We start from the raw sequence: 15566 nt of genomic DNA, 5'->3' as shown, positions 1-15566 counted from the left end.
ACCTGAGTGTGTGTATCAATGTTTATTTGCATCTGTTTTTCTTTCTCTGAGAGGACTGTGCGTGATGAGAGCAAAGGTAGGCCATCAGGTTGCTCCTCTTTTCCTGAATAATTCATCCTCACTTCCCGCCGCTGCGTTAAAAGATTCCCCACTCTGACTCAACCCCTCGCAGAACGGGACGACGACTAAGTGGCGCAGAAGTGCGAAATCACCCAACACTTGCTCGCTGCGTCCCTGCTTAACAGGTCAGAGTTTAAGCGTTCTTCAAACAGTGGAGTGGGCCAGAGTGTGAGGCGTAATCTCATCCAGGCTGCTTCAGCGTTGTCTCAGCATTAACATAATGAATATAGCACCGGGCCTCCTAGTCAGAGTGGCTGGCATCCAGCACTGTTGACTCTGATAGTGCAGAGGAGGGGGGATTATTTATGCCGCTGCCTTCCTTCTCTCTCCATCTCCTCTCCTGCCTTTCTAGGTTGTTTGAATGATGCAAAGCCTGTGGCCTGTATGTTTTTCTTTGTTTATACATGTGTTAGTGGATTTAATGCGTGCTACATTTGGTGGAAGGTTACGATTCAGAGCACCGACTTGTGTGAACAGTGTAAAGATTTCATTATTCTTTATGTTGCAGGATGTGCGCACAGCCTTGAACAGGCTCGACTCTTTTTATTTGGTCGTAACTTTGTAAAATCTGCTCCTAGAACCAACAAATAGAAAGTCTCGGGTTCCCTGCTCTTCGCATGGCCTCGTGTGTGGATATGTGTGGAGGATTTACGCGTGCCTGAGCTGTTATTTTGTAAACTCCCCCGACCCCCTTTTTGTGACCCGGCTAATGCAAAGTCAACAAAGAATCAAGAGAAACCGTCAACATTTCCTGCGTTTCCAGACCCGACCGGCTTGTGAACTTTCTCCTCTTGCCCTGCCAAAACAACCGCAGACTCAAGGTCAAGGCGTCTTAATCCACCGAGTTCTCCTATTTTCTCGTTTCAGTTCCTCTACTCTTCTTCTTCCCTGCTAGCAGCTGTACCGTGGTTTAGTGTGAGCAGCGCTGAGCCCCTCTGAGCTGCTCCGCTGGATGAAACTGGGATGGGAATATTTGGAGCTGACCACCTTACTTTACGTTACCCTGACATTTGTGCTGAGTGAGGCGGAGAACTCTGCGGCAGGTCTCTGCGTTGAGTTCGCATGTAACTGGGTGTCTGCAAATATGTAACTGAGTAAGTAGCCGTGTCCCGGTTTGACGTGACACACTACATTCGAAGAAGCGAATATGCAGTGTTCTCCAAACTGAAAAGTGGGCGTAGTGAAATCATGCACTTCTCACTTAATGCGCCGAGAGAGCAACGTTTTGTTCAAAGACCTGCTTCAGGCATTAAACAGTGCTTAAAAACAACTGCATATTTTAGCCAGAGGCTGCAAGAACCAATCAAAAAGAGACTTAAATCACAAACACCATGGACAACTACTTCTTAATAATTGATAATTTACATAAAATGAGACGCGAGTGTTTAAAAATGAATAGAAACCTGAAATTAGAAAAACTTATAGGCCATACAAATAACTACTATTTTCAACAAAAGAAGTTTGATTAGGAAATGACATTTGCAATCTCATTCCCAACTTCTCAAATGCCCTATTTATACTAAATATACCTAGAATAGATTCTGAGGTTGTTTGTCTTTTTAGTGTGGTGAAGATAATCAGCAACTCTTCTGTCAGTGATAGAGTAAATGTAAAGAAAATATGTTGTTTCTATGTTTTCACCTGTGACTGTTTGCTGGTTGGTTTCGTCAGCAGGTTTACACAAAACCTGCTTTCTTTAACACTGAGTTAAAGAGCGAATTTCAACATTTTGTTTGTGTCTCAGAGAATACTGCATGGATTCTGATGGACGTATATAGATGTGTGGTATCTACGGGGGAGCACAATTTGATGTGGATCCAAATAGAGATCTTGCTCTATGTTTGATATTGGGATTAGGCTTGATTGGATGAAACGGGACTTTAGGGCCTTGGCGGAGGTATGTGCTCTACTGAGTGAGATATGTGAGATATGAGATAAGATATGTCAAAAAAAAATTGTGATTGTCAATTTTTGTGATTGGCACACAGTCAACTCAAGTCTTGCACTTAGACACGTCAGTTTTCTCTATATGACGCAAACATAAAGGAACGGACACGTGACAAACAGCTTTTGTTTCATTGTCATATGTTATTGTACTTGCAGTTTACTTGTAAGAATTTGTCGTAGGTCTGAAATGGTCTAATCAGTTACCCACGTCAGTTTAAATAACCTCTTTTATGACATCTTATCGGCTTATTTAGTATATTTGGATGCATTTTTAGTTACATTTTGGAAATCCACCTGTGACTCCTGATGCCTGCCAGCTGGGCTCCTCGCGCTGACCAAATGCCAAATGCTTCATGGATCAATCGGAAGAAAAAACAGTAGAGTGACTGTTAATGGATCATTAGCTGCAGCCCAAAATTTAAAACAGCAGCTTTCCAATAGTGCAGTTTAAATATCATCATTAGCATTTGTTTAATTGGCAAAGTGCATTAAAGTGTTGTACGCTGACTGCCAAGCGGGATCCTGAGAGGATTAGTCCTGAGCGTACACTTTATAGTACTACTATACAGCGGTGTCTATATCGTGTGTCCACGTGGGTGTCTTCACCTGTGTGTCTGTGTCCTCGTCTGCATGCTAAACTTTCCCTGCTAGACGCTCTACAGCTGAGTAGCCTGCCAGCTTTAACCCCCGAGCCCCTGGTCTTTGCCACAACAGAGCGTCTCCCCGTCCGTCTGCCATGAGGCATTCGACCTCGACGTGACCGTCTTGTGACCCACGGTGACCTCTGAGGTCGCTGTTTGTGGGCTAATAAACTGAGTCACCCCTGAAAATGGCAGTCGGTCAACACACTTTCCCTTTTTACAGAACGTAAACACACACGCCCAACCCAGATGGCAAAAAACCTCTTCTGCTTTATCACAATTGGAATAGTTAATAAGGAGTCGGCTGCGTTGGTTCGGTCATCCTGTCGATAGGTAAACACTTGCCATTTTGGTTTGTGTTTGTGTGGATTAGACCTTTGGATGTGACTGAGGGCTGAAGACCACAGGACCACAGCTGCTCATCTTGACAGCAATGAAATGGGGCTTAACACAGCGAGGCGCTTTACTCCACCTGTCACCAGCCAAACACGTAGTTTACTTTCATTTAGCGAGGACGGGAAGAGGACAGGGAGAGGTAGCTGTTCTCAGCAGGTGCTCGGGGCAGGGATTTAGCCGTGCTTGCAGTCTGAGGAGCAGCTATGCTAATGGTGACAGGATTTTGGGGATGAGTGAGGCGTCTTATCAGGCCGTGCACTCTGTAGAAGCTTTTGGCAGCTGTACCTGCCACCACACAGGTACTTATTTATACTTTAAACATTTAAAAACTCGGCCTACCTGCTGGGCTGTCTGGGGCTCACACAAGCATTTGCACATGGGTCTGTTTAGACTGATCATTCTCTGTCAGTAAGCTGCAAACACTAATAGCCTCTTACAAAAAAAATATATATATAAATAAAGACTTAAACACTTTTTCTCAGAATCTCTCAAGATGCTATAAACCTCCCCCGCCTCTCGTCTCTCTGCCTGTCATCCTAGCATTTCATTATCGCCCAGTTGGCTGATACATTCATCTCAGGTTACCTTTGCTATTCTGTAAGAATTTCTGAAGCTGTAAATTGAAATTAATGTCTCTCAGAGGCTTCGTGGCTCCGGTTGGACTTAAAGCGGAGCAGCAGACTGCAGCAGCCATACAGTAGCTGTCTGTGGGCAGTTTTATCCGACTTTGTTCTTATAGGCCCTCACAGCGCAGACAGAATGGCTGGAACCACGTTACATAGTTCTGATATATTTACTACCAGCTCTCAGTAGTGAGGTTAGACCAGCTGGAGGCCGGGGACTGGGTCATTTCCTGGACCACAGTGGCGTCTCTCATTGGAAACCACTTCAATCTTCCTTCAGGCTGCCACTACTGCAAATAACTAGCGCCACATGTGGAGACTGACTGTGTGTCTTGTGTTTTCTTTCTTTCTTTCTTTTTTTTTCTAGCGTTTCAAGCTAAATTATTTTTTGGACAACTTGGGCAGTAAATCTTGACGTGAATGTTTTTTGTTAGCTCAGTCTGTTTCAGGTCGGCTCCTGAATGGCTCGAGGGGGAGCAGCAGATGTAGCTGCGCAGTCTAAACCCGGTGCAGCTGAGCGGGCCGTCCTCGTCTGGCCCTCCTGACCACGAGAGCTACCGTCTGTCCACGATCAGCGCATTCACAAGACCGACAGACATAAGGGGCCTAGCATCATATGGGGAAAATAGAAAACATTTGCCTTGCCAAATATCTGCCTTCAAATGAAGCTACTGTGACAGATTTATTTGAGAAATCTCGTCTCTGCAGGGACCTAACTACAGTTAGCACAAGTTGGGGATTAGAACCTTTAAATATCTTAGTTATAGCAGTTTAATTATAAAAGAAGAGGTTTTTAATCTTTAAATGATGTAATGTTTGTTAAAGCACCAGTATTTAAAATGCTAGGATTTTGCAGAGACATCACTTCACGTAAAGTTAGTTGACTCTCTCACAGGAGCAAAGCAAATCTGCTAACTGGGACATGTGAGAGTCCAAAGCAGAGGAAGCGATGGTAGCTAAGCAATGTTGTTATATAACTCTCCTCTGTCATAGTAGAACTGCTTCGTTTAAAGGGTTTTTTTCTATAGACGGTTTGCCGCGTTCTGGTGTGACCAAGGCTACCATCCTTGATTTTGTTCCCATTTGTTTTGTGCACAGTAAGAGGTGAATGCAGTGATATACTCAAATCTGTGGATTGTTTTTGGCTATAAACTGTATAAACTATAAACTACAGCTGAGAGCCTGAGGATGCGTAGTGGTTGCAACTTGTCAATGACGTGCTCTAAAAACATTCCCTAATTTTTCTCTAAACGCGAGCATAATTTACAAAATGAACATCATCTTGCATTGAAGAATGATTGTGTCTGTAAAGTCCTTAATAGACTATTCAATGAGGTAATAAATCAAGTGAGAAGTAGGGACATTTTCTCATAAGCTTACATAGAATCAGACATCTTTTCTGAAACCAGTCAGACACTTTGCTTCACTTCTCAGACCTGGCAGCTTCGTCCATCTTTTGTTAAATCCCGCCTTAATCCATAAATTCATCAAGGAACATGTTCTGCACTTCTCTACAGCAGCACTGGTGATAAGTTCTGTTAGTAAATGTAGGCTCAGGCACTGTAACTCCTAAAATAATGTCCAATGTTGCTTGGCAACAAATGTAGTGATAACCGATGATCCAACTGATATTAAAGCTTAAAGCTCTGACAGAGCTATATCTGTGCCTGTATATGATGCAAGCAAACAAAGACATTTCACAGGTCCCAGATGTCTTCAAGCTTATTCTAACTGGAGATAAAGACAAACATGAATAGCTTCTACTGTTAGCTCACAATACTATAAACTCTACTGCCACTACTTTCAGTTCATCAGCGTGTTTGAGTGTTGTACCTGGCGCCGATGTAGAGCGTCCGATTGACTTGGAGGATCCTCTGGATGTGCAGAGGCTCTTGTCTCAGCCACGTTCGGTGGGGACGGCCCAGGAACACCGGGTGTCTTCTCACCACTGTCAGTGAAACGAGAGACAGAAACATACAGTGGCTCATCCCACAAGTGACATCCGTCTTTGACTAAAGTACATGAAAGTGGTTTTGCGTTAGTTTGTTTTGACAGTTCGAAAGTAGTACCAACTATCCGAGGTGATGCGGAGGCAATGTTCGAGACCTGCTTTTGAAAACAGCCGCGGCGTGCACACAGAGACTCGGGGCAGAGCGCGAGCTGAGCTACAGGAAACGAATATTCTTCTGAAAATAAAGGTGTGAACTATGACTATAGGTGTCAATGTTTTTTTCATGTCCCGTCAACTTATTTAGATCATTTCCAAAAAAGAATGACACACAGAGACAGGTGACATTTTAGAAACATCACAAAAAGGGTAAAAAGAAAATGTTCAAAGTGTGTCAGAGGAGGAGGAAGAGTTCTGTACGTCAAGAACGGGAAACCTTCAGGGAGAGGAAGATAAAAGTGGAGCAGCGTTTTCAGCATGTCTTGTGCACAGAGAGACAATTAAAGTGAAGAGAGAATCAGGAATCAAAAGTTCCATCGAAATCAGACGGATCGCTACGAAGAACCGGTTTGTCAGTCTGTCTTTGACCTTGACTTTAATGATCGAGAGAATTGCCGTCTGCCATCCTTTGATCCTCCCTCTGCTCCTCCGTCATTTCTTCTTCATATCCCAGCCTATAGTCAGCTCATCTGGTCTTTTTCACCTTTATTTCTTCATTTCTCATTTCTATCCTGTGATTTATTTTCCATTGTATCTGTGTCACTTCATCCTGGGCACCCACTGTGAATCATTCTACCTCTGTCCACCTCCACGCTTCCCTCTATTTGTCTCGTCTGTCTCTCCAGATGAACCTGCATCTTCCAGTATCACTTCTACCTGTTGTAAACCTCGGCTGCTCCGTCTGAGGCAGCCGCTACCGGTGTGGCTCTCAGCATCCTGACAAGCTCTATACTCCGCTGTTTTGGTATTGATAGGCTGAGAAGGGTCTGAACTCAGCTGGGAAACCATCGATCAATATTATTGAACTGCAATCAATCAAGGTCTGGTCTGAGCTGGAGACTGTCAGGCTGATATGGAGTCTCGAAGTCTGAGTGTGTAAGAAGCTGCCTCTGTTGAGGGTCGAAGTGTGTGTGTGTGTGTGTGTGGGAAAGTCATGAATCCGAGAGCCCCCGTCCTTCACTCTGCGACCTCACACCTCCTGACCTGGACAACACTCAACACCCTACGTGTCTGACCGCAACGGGACACACTTTGACCCCCCTACCAACCACAATTCAACCCTCACACCTCACACGTGACGACTTGGGAGAGAGGCATGCGAGAGGCGTAGGCGTCTCGGAGGCGAGAAAAGTCAGGAGGTCAGTACCTTCAGTGGGAATGAAGTTGAGGGGCCCCGGCTCCTCTGGGAACGCCGAGCTGGCCGATCGGAGCAGGCAACACAGCAGGAAGAAGGAAGGAGGGGCCATGGTCGTCATAGCAACACGACGGCGGACTCTGTGGAAATTTTTAGAAAAACAAAAGAGAGGAGAGAAAAAGGGAGTGAGTGGTTGTTGCTAAATGAGGCAGAGGAGCGAGACACAAAACACGTTCGCAGACAGAAACATTCGCTCGCTCGGCCTCCGACTGACTGACTTTTGTTTTGACTGAACTCTGTCTTCGTATTGCCACAGCAACTCTGTTGCATCGCCCTGATGGGAGGGGAGATAAAATAGCTTGCTCGGGAGTGAGAGATTAAGTCATCCACTCAGGGAGAAGTGTCCGGTCAGCTCTGATTGCGGCCAGATCATCGCGTGGCACACCACGACCACATCAAACAAACTCCTCACTTATGATGCATTTGAGAGGAATGAGAAGGAGGCAAAGGGGCAACATCTCGGGCAAGACAGAGGGCAACATACAGCCTACAAATGAATGGAAAATCTGCCTCAATAATGCTCCAGACATCAAACATTATCCAGCATTAGACAGACAGAGAGAGGGAGAAAAGTGGTGGTTTACTAAATGAAATGCTCGCCAGCGAATGGAAATCACCTCTCCGACGGCGGAGATAAACAGTGGGTATTTTTCATCAGAGGCATATGCAGGTCTCGGATGTGATTCATGTGGAAATACAAATGATACCCAAATTAAGTTACCCTCCGCGATCCATCTAGAAAAATGCACCAAGCTTAAAATGCACTCCGCCTGGCAGGAGACAAGACCGACAGAATTGCTATTGATGTCGGCCGCAAACCTCAGACCGGCCGCTAACTCTCTGCGTGCTGTTACTTCAATTTAGCCGTTTCGACATGTGAGCGGTACGATCCGACGTGAATTCGACAGGCGTTTTTTTTGTTCGTCAAGTTGTTATTATCTTGAGCTCTGACTGATCTGTAATCACGTATCACATTTTCCTTCTCCACATGGACCTGGCACGGAGTTGCATTTTCCTCAAAATTTTCACGAACACACCGTAATTTGCCCCGCAACTCCACTTTCAGCTTGTCATCTTAATGCTGGATGCGACAGCGAGTAATTTGTTATGAAAATCCGGTGGAGAGGCCTTCCATCACCACCGCCGCACACACAGAACGTGTCATGCAACATCTGAAATTTGAATACTCAAGGTTGTATTTCTTTATGCAAAACCTCCACGGCATTTTACTGTGGTCGCAGATGAACAATGTGTCAGACAATGCAAAAACAAAACACTTGGCTGAACGTACGCTATTCACGACGCACTCCTCCTGCCTGTGTCGGTTGTTATCGCTCTAACACTCTCTTCACGTCTTCTTCAGTTCACTTCAAGTCAACTGAACTGCATTGTAAGTTTAGGAGCTTTAATGGACAAGGTTACATTTCCTGAAACTCTAAATTGATTAAATTACATACACTAAAACCAAAAGCATGTGGACACCCTAACATCATATGAACATGTTAAAGCTGAACTTCTCTCTAATGTCGGCATTAATGTGCTGCTGTGACTACACTTTCTGGAAAGGCTTTCCACAAGATCTTGGAACCTGGCTGTAGGGATTAGTTCCCATATGGGCCACAGGAACATGACTGAGTTTGGTCAGCGATGTTGGTTGGTCCAGTTCGTACAAGAGCAGCTGAAGGAGCTCTGAGCGGGCCAACAAAGGTCTTCATTGACGTTAACACAGAGAAAGTAAGAACAATATTGTGTAATATATCGTTCTATGTTGGGGCAACACTAGGTTAAGTTATCTTTACTGTACCGCAGGCACCGCAACTGATAGACATTTTATTGGATGTGATAAATTAAAACAAAAGATGCTGGAAAAGAGTATTTTAGTCTGACTGTAATGTCAGTCATGCACCTGCACCTGCTGATATGCATGAACGCGCTAAAAGAGCGTCAAAATCCAGTGGTAGGTGATATGGTACCGACTAACGAAGGCTCTCAGTCGGAAGCACAGCCTCTGATTGGTCGACAGACACGGACCAAGGCGTCATTGAACAGCCGGTGTGCAGCCAACAGCCATGCTAACAACAACAAAAACAGTTGTCAACACAGAAAAAAATGATAAATAATAACAAAGGACAGCTAGCGTTGGATTTATGACTGCGAATTTATCTCAAAAAAAGAAAGAAAATAGAAACTGCGGTTCAAGGACGGATCACAGAGCAGCTGAGAGGGATAGGATCGTATTGGAGGCCTCATTAAATTGACGATTCGGACCAAAAATGTAGCTCTAACCTGCAGCTTTCCAGTGACATTTAGTTTGCCATAAATTACATGTATCGATGTCTTATACGACAGAATGTCGACGGCAAGGTCAGGTGGTAACACGTTTGCTTAGTTTATTTTTGGGACTATAAATTTTAATCATGCGTAATCTGTGTGAACTAAGGTTTGATCTCGCAGTCTACGGTTTGCTTGATGTAGTCTTGCTTTAAGATAAGGAGCCTTTTGCCACACTGTTCAAGTAACACAGTAAAGCATTGTAATTAGGTACAATACTTAATTGGTTTATCTTAATCTTAATTAAAAATGAAGGAAAGTACACAATCAGTTCAACATAAAATAAAAACAAGGAATAAAGTGCAGCAACTGAGAATGCTGGCAGACTGTATTTACTCAATGTAGTTATATGCAAACAGTTTTTCCTCTTTAAGTCCTTTCTCTCTCTCTCTCTCTCTTTCTCTCTCTCTCTCTCTCTCTCTCTCTTTCACTCACTCTCTCCCCCCGAAGGGTACAAACAGCCATTGTGCGGCCCATCTCTTTAATGGAGTCCCAGACATAACCTTATCAGGACACATAATCTTTATGGGACATTTCTCAAATTCCCTGCTCTGACATCAGAATAAAAAGTGGGAGGCATGCTAATTACTCAACACCCACAAGCCAAATTACCCGAGGTGAAGGGGAAAGAGTCACCGGGAGAAGAAAGGAGGTCGCCGGGTACAGAGAGAGAGAGATTGTGTTCGAGATACGTGGACGACGTTAAGAGAGAGGGCGAGAAGATGAGAAGTCAGGAAGTCAGTATATCCTATCAGAGATTCTATTGTTTCTGCTATTAATAATGTATGAATAAATGTCAGGCGGTACGCATTCGATTAGTATAATTAGACACCCAGGGCTATACAATTTCATGGGACAGCAGAATAAGTAGATACAAGCGCACAAGTATAAAAGCTGGTGTGTGTGTGTGTGTGTGTGTGTGTGTGTTTGTGTGTGTGTGTGTGTGTGTGTGTGAACATCACTGTAATTATGACAAATGGCTGCAGCCGAGTTCATTCAGAAGCCTCGCTGCATGGCACAAGCTGTACAGCAGTACGCCATGATCACCGGACAAGAAGCACTGCAAGATGCATTAACACGTTACCGTTTGTAGGAGACGTTAATCCGAAATATTTAACCCCAGGGTGCCATAATGCTCCGTATTTCGAAACTGAAAGCACACTCAATGTGACTGAAGTCGCATCAAAGCCAGCACACTGTGCGGGCTCCCTGGTTTCAAGATATATCAAAAAACAAAAAAACAACGCTGTCAAGAGCAAATTATTGTGTCAGCTCTTTCACCGGGGGGGAACTATTGTTTCCAGTGTTGTGACAAACATATTCAAGGATTGAGCTTGATTCCAGGCACCATCCCAGCAGTCTTATTTTCGATGCCAAGTTAATACAGATGGCAAGTGACACCAGGGGAGGGAAAATGCTAACCATAGCTGATTAAGTGAAACTTCAGCGTGAGCTTTGAATGGCCCGTATCACATTTTTTTCCGTGTCAGATTTTCAGCAACAGTACTTCGATTTTGGGGGTCTCAAACTATCCAGTGCTGCAGAACCTCTATTTACCTCTCTGAATGTTTCAGCTCCTGCGTCTTTCAGGCTCCCATCTGCCCACCGCAGAAGAGTTCTGCTCTGATTAGTCATGTATCACAGGCCTGAGCAGACACCATCCATCCTGTTTCCACATGAGCTCTGCTGGTGTTTTTGCAACCACTGACATGTTGGGAATATGGCTAACAGGGGTGAGGGTTATAGTTGTGACATTTCAACTTTATGGAATTTGTGACGGCTCTTTAAAGACACAGTTTCTGCAAATGGGCTGTGCGCATTGCTCCAAGGATTGATTGTTTTAAAGGAGACCTATTATGTTTTATTATGTTTTTCCTTTCTTTCAGTGTTTTATATAGGTTCATGTGCATGTTAAAGATCTTGAGTCCACACCCATAGGAGCTCCTCTCTCCCACCGAAAACACTGCTCCTGAAACACCTCGTCAGTAGTCAGTCCCACCTTTAATTCCTGCGACTTTGTGACATCACACTACATCAACATGTCACACATTTTCATGCTTTTCTACATTTGCATTCTCTGTTGTTGTTAGCGGTTCCAGCAAAGGCATGTGTGAGCTGACCAATCACAGCTAGAGTTTAGATTCTCTGCCCGAGCCCGAGCCTGACCCTGACCCGGCCGATATTTCCTGTCACTTTCCTCGGGCCGGGTCGGGCCGGCCCTTGATCAAGCATTTGTGTGTGTGTGTGTTTTTTAATAACTCAAAATAATGACTGTATTTCCAGCTAGAAAACACGCATCTCTCTCCTCCCTCCAAGTTGCTTGTGTCGCTGCGTGGTGTTACACGTGAGTTGTCCTCGTGCTGAAAACGTGATTTCTCGCGCACGTGACGTCACTCCTCGAGACGCAGAAGAAAGCAAAATATATTTTTACTAGGAAAATGACGAAAATAATAGTAACGCACAGTGACTTGAATAAGTAACTTTAATCTGATTTCTGGTTTGGAAATATTACCGCGTTAGATTACTCATTACTGAAAAAAGTGGTCAGATAAGAGGAACGCGTTACCGGCGTCACTGATTGTGTAGTTTTAGTGCAACATGGAGCTTGAGAACGTCAGTTATAACAGCCCACGTATTAAAAAAATGTTGAGTTTAAATCGGGTTCAGACTCATAATTACAGTTAATGTGTCGGGCTGGGCCGGGCTCGGACACAATGTGCACGGGCTCGTGTCGGGTCGGGCTTGATATTTTGGGCCCGATCTAAGCTCTAATCACAGCAGACTGGGTATTCAGGAGGGGGGTCTTAAAGAGACAGGAGCTTAAACTGAGCATTTCAGACAGAAGGGGAGTACAGAGCTGCAGCACTGGACAGTATGAGAAAAACTGTTTATCGAGCACTAACGCTTGTAAACCTATTCTAGTAGTAACACAAAATGAAATGAAAATGAGCAAAATGTGCTTCCTTCAATTCATCCACAATATTACTATAATGGATTTTACTTCCCCAATCACTCTGACTAGTTTTTGTTTCCTCCTAATGAAACAGGACTCCTGAACTAACCACCACGCTCCATTCGCCTCAACAGGATTTACACAGACTTGTTAATTTGTCTGTTTCCACAGCCCCAGATCAATTTGATTGTGGGTGTTTAGGCAGGTAATTTCCTAAACAAAGCCATTACAAGATCATTTAGCTGCCGAAAAAGGTGGGAGGGAGTTGGGTGCGGAGGGTGCTGCGTCTCCCCAGACCCCATTGACGGCCACCTCAGAGTAATCTCCACTGTGGCCGACACGCATAACTTAGATGACAAATCATCGGCCAATCAATGGTGTCTAGTGTCAATAATAAAGCCCTAATGAGGACTGATGCTGTCCTGATATCGAGTCACAACACAGATGCTTAAAAGAGAAGAAGAAACGGTTTAAAGGCGGAGAGGAGATGAGAGGAATTGAACGCTGGTTGTACAGAGAGTGACCCTCACCCGCTGAGGTTTGGATACTTTACATGCAAATAGAACACCTCGTCGACAAACGAAGGCGCTAATATGCTCTGAAATGCTCTTGTCACTTATTAGTACACCCACTCGCTTTCTTTCCCCTCAGTCTCTCCACCTTTTCTGTTTCCCCGTCTTGTTACGCCTTGGATCCTTCTCTCGCTCGCCACCAGTCTTGTTGATGTGTGCGCTCTCAGTGTGTTTTCATTATACAGCCCATGAGGTAGTTGCACTAAAAAATCAGATGATTGAAAGAAAAAAGCAAGATTACGCATGTCCTAGATATAGGGAGAATGGTAATGAAGTAGTGCAGCATTAATGGGGACACTGTGGTGGTTGGGGTATTTGTGATTAAAATATTTAACAGAGAGGATGTCAAGTATTATATAGAGGTAAAGCAATAGTCTGATATAATCCCTTTACACACTGGTCGTCCTGATTCAAAAAGCCTGCATAGAAGGAAGAATGGATTCAAACATGGTCTATATCCTCTCAAATCCTTTTATCAGCGTTCTACAAGGCAAATTGTATTTTATGTTCACCAAAAAATGATGATGCCTGTATAGAATTTGCAGGTTTTTGTGCATATTAAAGCCGAACAAATCAGTATTTTTAGATCAACAATGGATCACATTACAACTGGTATGTAAAAGGAGACAGTCTGCACAATAAACCTACAGAGATCATGCACTTTACACTCTATAGTGAGTGTTTTACCCTCTTTTTGCTCATTGTTCAGATGTTTGGCCTGCACCTTCACTGTCCTGGTTCACTCTCGCTGCTCTCATGGAACATTTAGAGGCTTAAGAGCCAGATATTAAAAAAACAGAGCTATTATTGGACTGAGCATTTGGCTTAAATTCACGAGATGTCCCAAAACGCAACTCCAAATAAATGATAATGTTGCTCTTTGTCTGCTGGGGACAACAAGCTTTCCATATCAACTTTATGTCAGTGTCGTTTTCGCAGCTTGTTGCGCTCCCGGTTTAATCAACTAAACAGGTTGTTGGCACTGTGTCTGTGATTGATCGTAGTTCCACAATGATCCATGCGGCATTTGAAATATTCTCTCAGGCATTGTTTGTCCTTGTGGAAGCTATATTGGCAGTGGAAGATGACATAGTAGAACCAGACCATCATCTTGATTCAATTCAATTCAGTTTCCAATAAAGCTCCGTAAAAAGAGATAATACTGGATGGGAGCCAACAACAACCTGAAGGGTTTCAAGCTCTAACAACCCCTGTTTTTTTTTAGGGAGACACACTAAAACCACCGATAGACATTGAACTTGATCCAAACACTTTATAAGTTTTTAAGAGGAATTAATGTTCAAAGAAATACTACTTTGCCACAGGCGCACAGGGCTGAGCTGCGCTTTTATTGTTCTACATCGCCGAGATGACCTTCAGAGTCGGGTACATGAGACTGTGCAGGTACATGGGAAAGTATTTTAAGTAAGCAGTGGAGGATTTTATGATTGTTCCATTTTCTTTATGTGGATTTAAAGACACCCCATAGATTTCCCAGAGACTGGCCTAATTGTCATATTAGTAAGAGAGGAGAGGCTGCTTTATGGAGTGTGTGGAATCAGTGACAGGTGATAGCTTGATGCCACTTGGATCTCCTTCAGTCAGCAATCGCATAAGACACTGTACGCGGCGGGATGTGAGGAGGAAAGAGAATAAAAAAATAAGAAGAAAAAGAAGGCTGGGAGGCAGGATTTAAGGCAAAGACGGGAATGAACTGAGTGGTCATAACAGAGATTGGAGAATGGGGAGAGGACATGGGAAATGACAGAAATAATGCACCGCATGGAGTGATGAAGAGAAACAGAGGTGAAAGAGAGACAAGCGAGGCATTCAAACAGAGAGGGGGAGTCACACCGGACATAAAGAGAGTGAAGCCAAAGAATGTCCGGAATGGAAGAAACAGAAAGACAAAGAAACAGAGGAGAGGAAGAGCGGGGAGCCAATGGTACACTTGCAATGCCAGATTTATCTCCGTAGTGAGCCAAGAGGACCTTGTGGGAAGAACCTCCTCGCTCTCTGCTGGCCTGGTTTGCAGCTTATCTAAAGGGATGACATTTTTCTATTTCTCTTTATGTGTAAAAAACAGGGTCCCCCAGGGGTCAAGACTTGGAGCATTGATGTTCAGTCTGTACATTTTGCCTCTAGACGTCATAAATCATATGCATAAAACATAACTATGCCGATGACCACAGTACATCATACAGTGCACATAAGGTAGCTGTCTTTGTTCCCTGGAAGCCTCAACCCTCTTAAGTCACTGGTTGAATGCATTAAAAACGGAAAGAACTCGATGTCCCAAAACTTCCTGCAACCCAGCGAAGACAAACCAAATTTTTGTTATTGCTGCTGAGCCTCCGTGGCAGGAAATGTGTTCTGATTAGCCTCATTCTCTGTGGAGGTACAGTACCGCAAAGGTCATAAATCATAAGTCCTTTACCTTCCTAACAATATGTATGGAATAAAGGCTTCTCCACTGATGCAGGAAAAACTGCAAACAGTTTTGACAATTTGTCAAACATGCCGGTGTACTGTGTTGCTGTGATATCTACTGAAGTTAGCATGCTAGCCCTGGGCCCGAACATGTCTTTCTCCTGGCGGTCCAAAGCTTCTGCAATAGCAGT

At 44.0% G+C, this 15566-nt stretch overlaps 1 protein-coding gene across 2 annotated transcripts in view; it reads right to left on the bottom strand.

Annotated features, from left to right (window-relative positions):
- Positions 1-15566, bottom strand: part of sema6bb (sema domain, transmembrane domain (TM), and cytoplasmic domain, (semaphorin) 6Bb) — a 138498-nt gene that overhangs the window by 69132 nt on the left and 53800 nt on the right. For both annotated transcript variants that reach the window (XM_030433231.1, XM_030433229.1), the window contains 2 exons: positions 7042-7169; positions 5561-5675 (listed from right to left, as the gene is read on the bottom strand). In XM_030433231.1, coding sequence (XP_030289091.1) covers positions 5561-5675; positions 7042-7150 — 224 coding nt within the window. In that variant the 5' untranslated portion in view covers positions 7151-7169. The remainder of the gene's footprint in view (positions 1-5560; positions 5676-7041; positions 7170-15566) is intronic.

This window comes from Sparus aurata, chromosome 11 (genome assembly GCF_900880675.1).
Source record: "Sparus aurata chromosome 11, fSpaAur1.1, whole genome shotgun sequence".
NCBI lineage: Eukaryota > Metazoa > Chordata > Actinopteri > Spariformes > Sparidae > Sparus > Sparus aurata.
The sequence above is the reverse complement of the archived record's forward strand: the minus strand, read 5'-3'. Positions and strand labels throughout refer to the sequence as shown.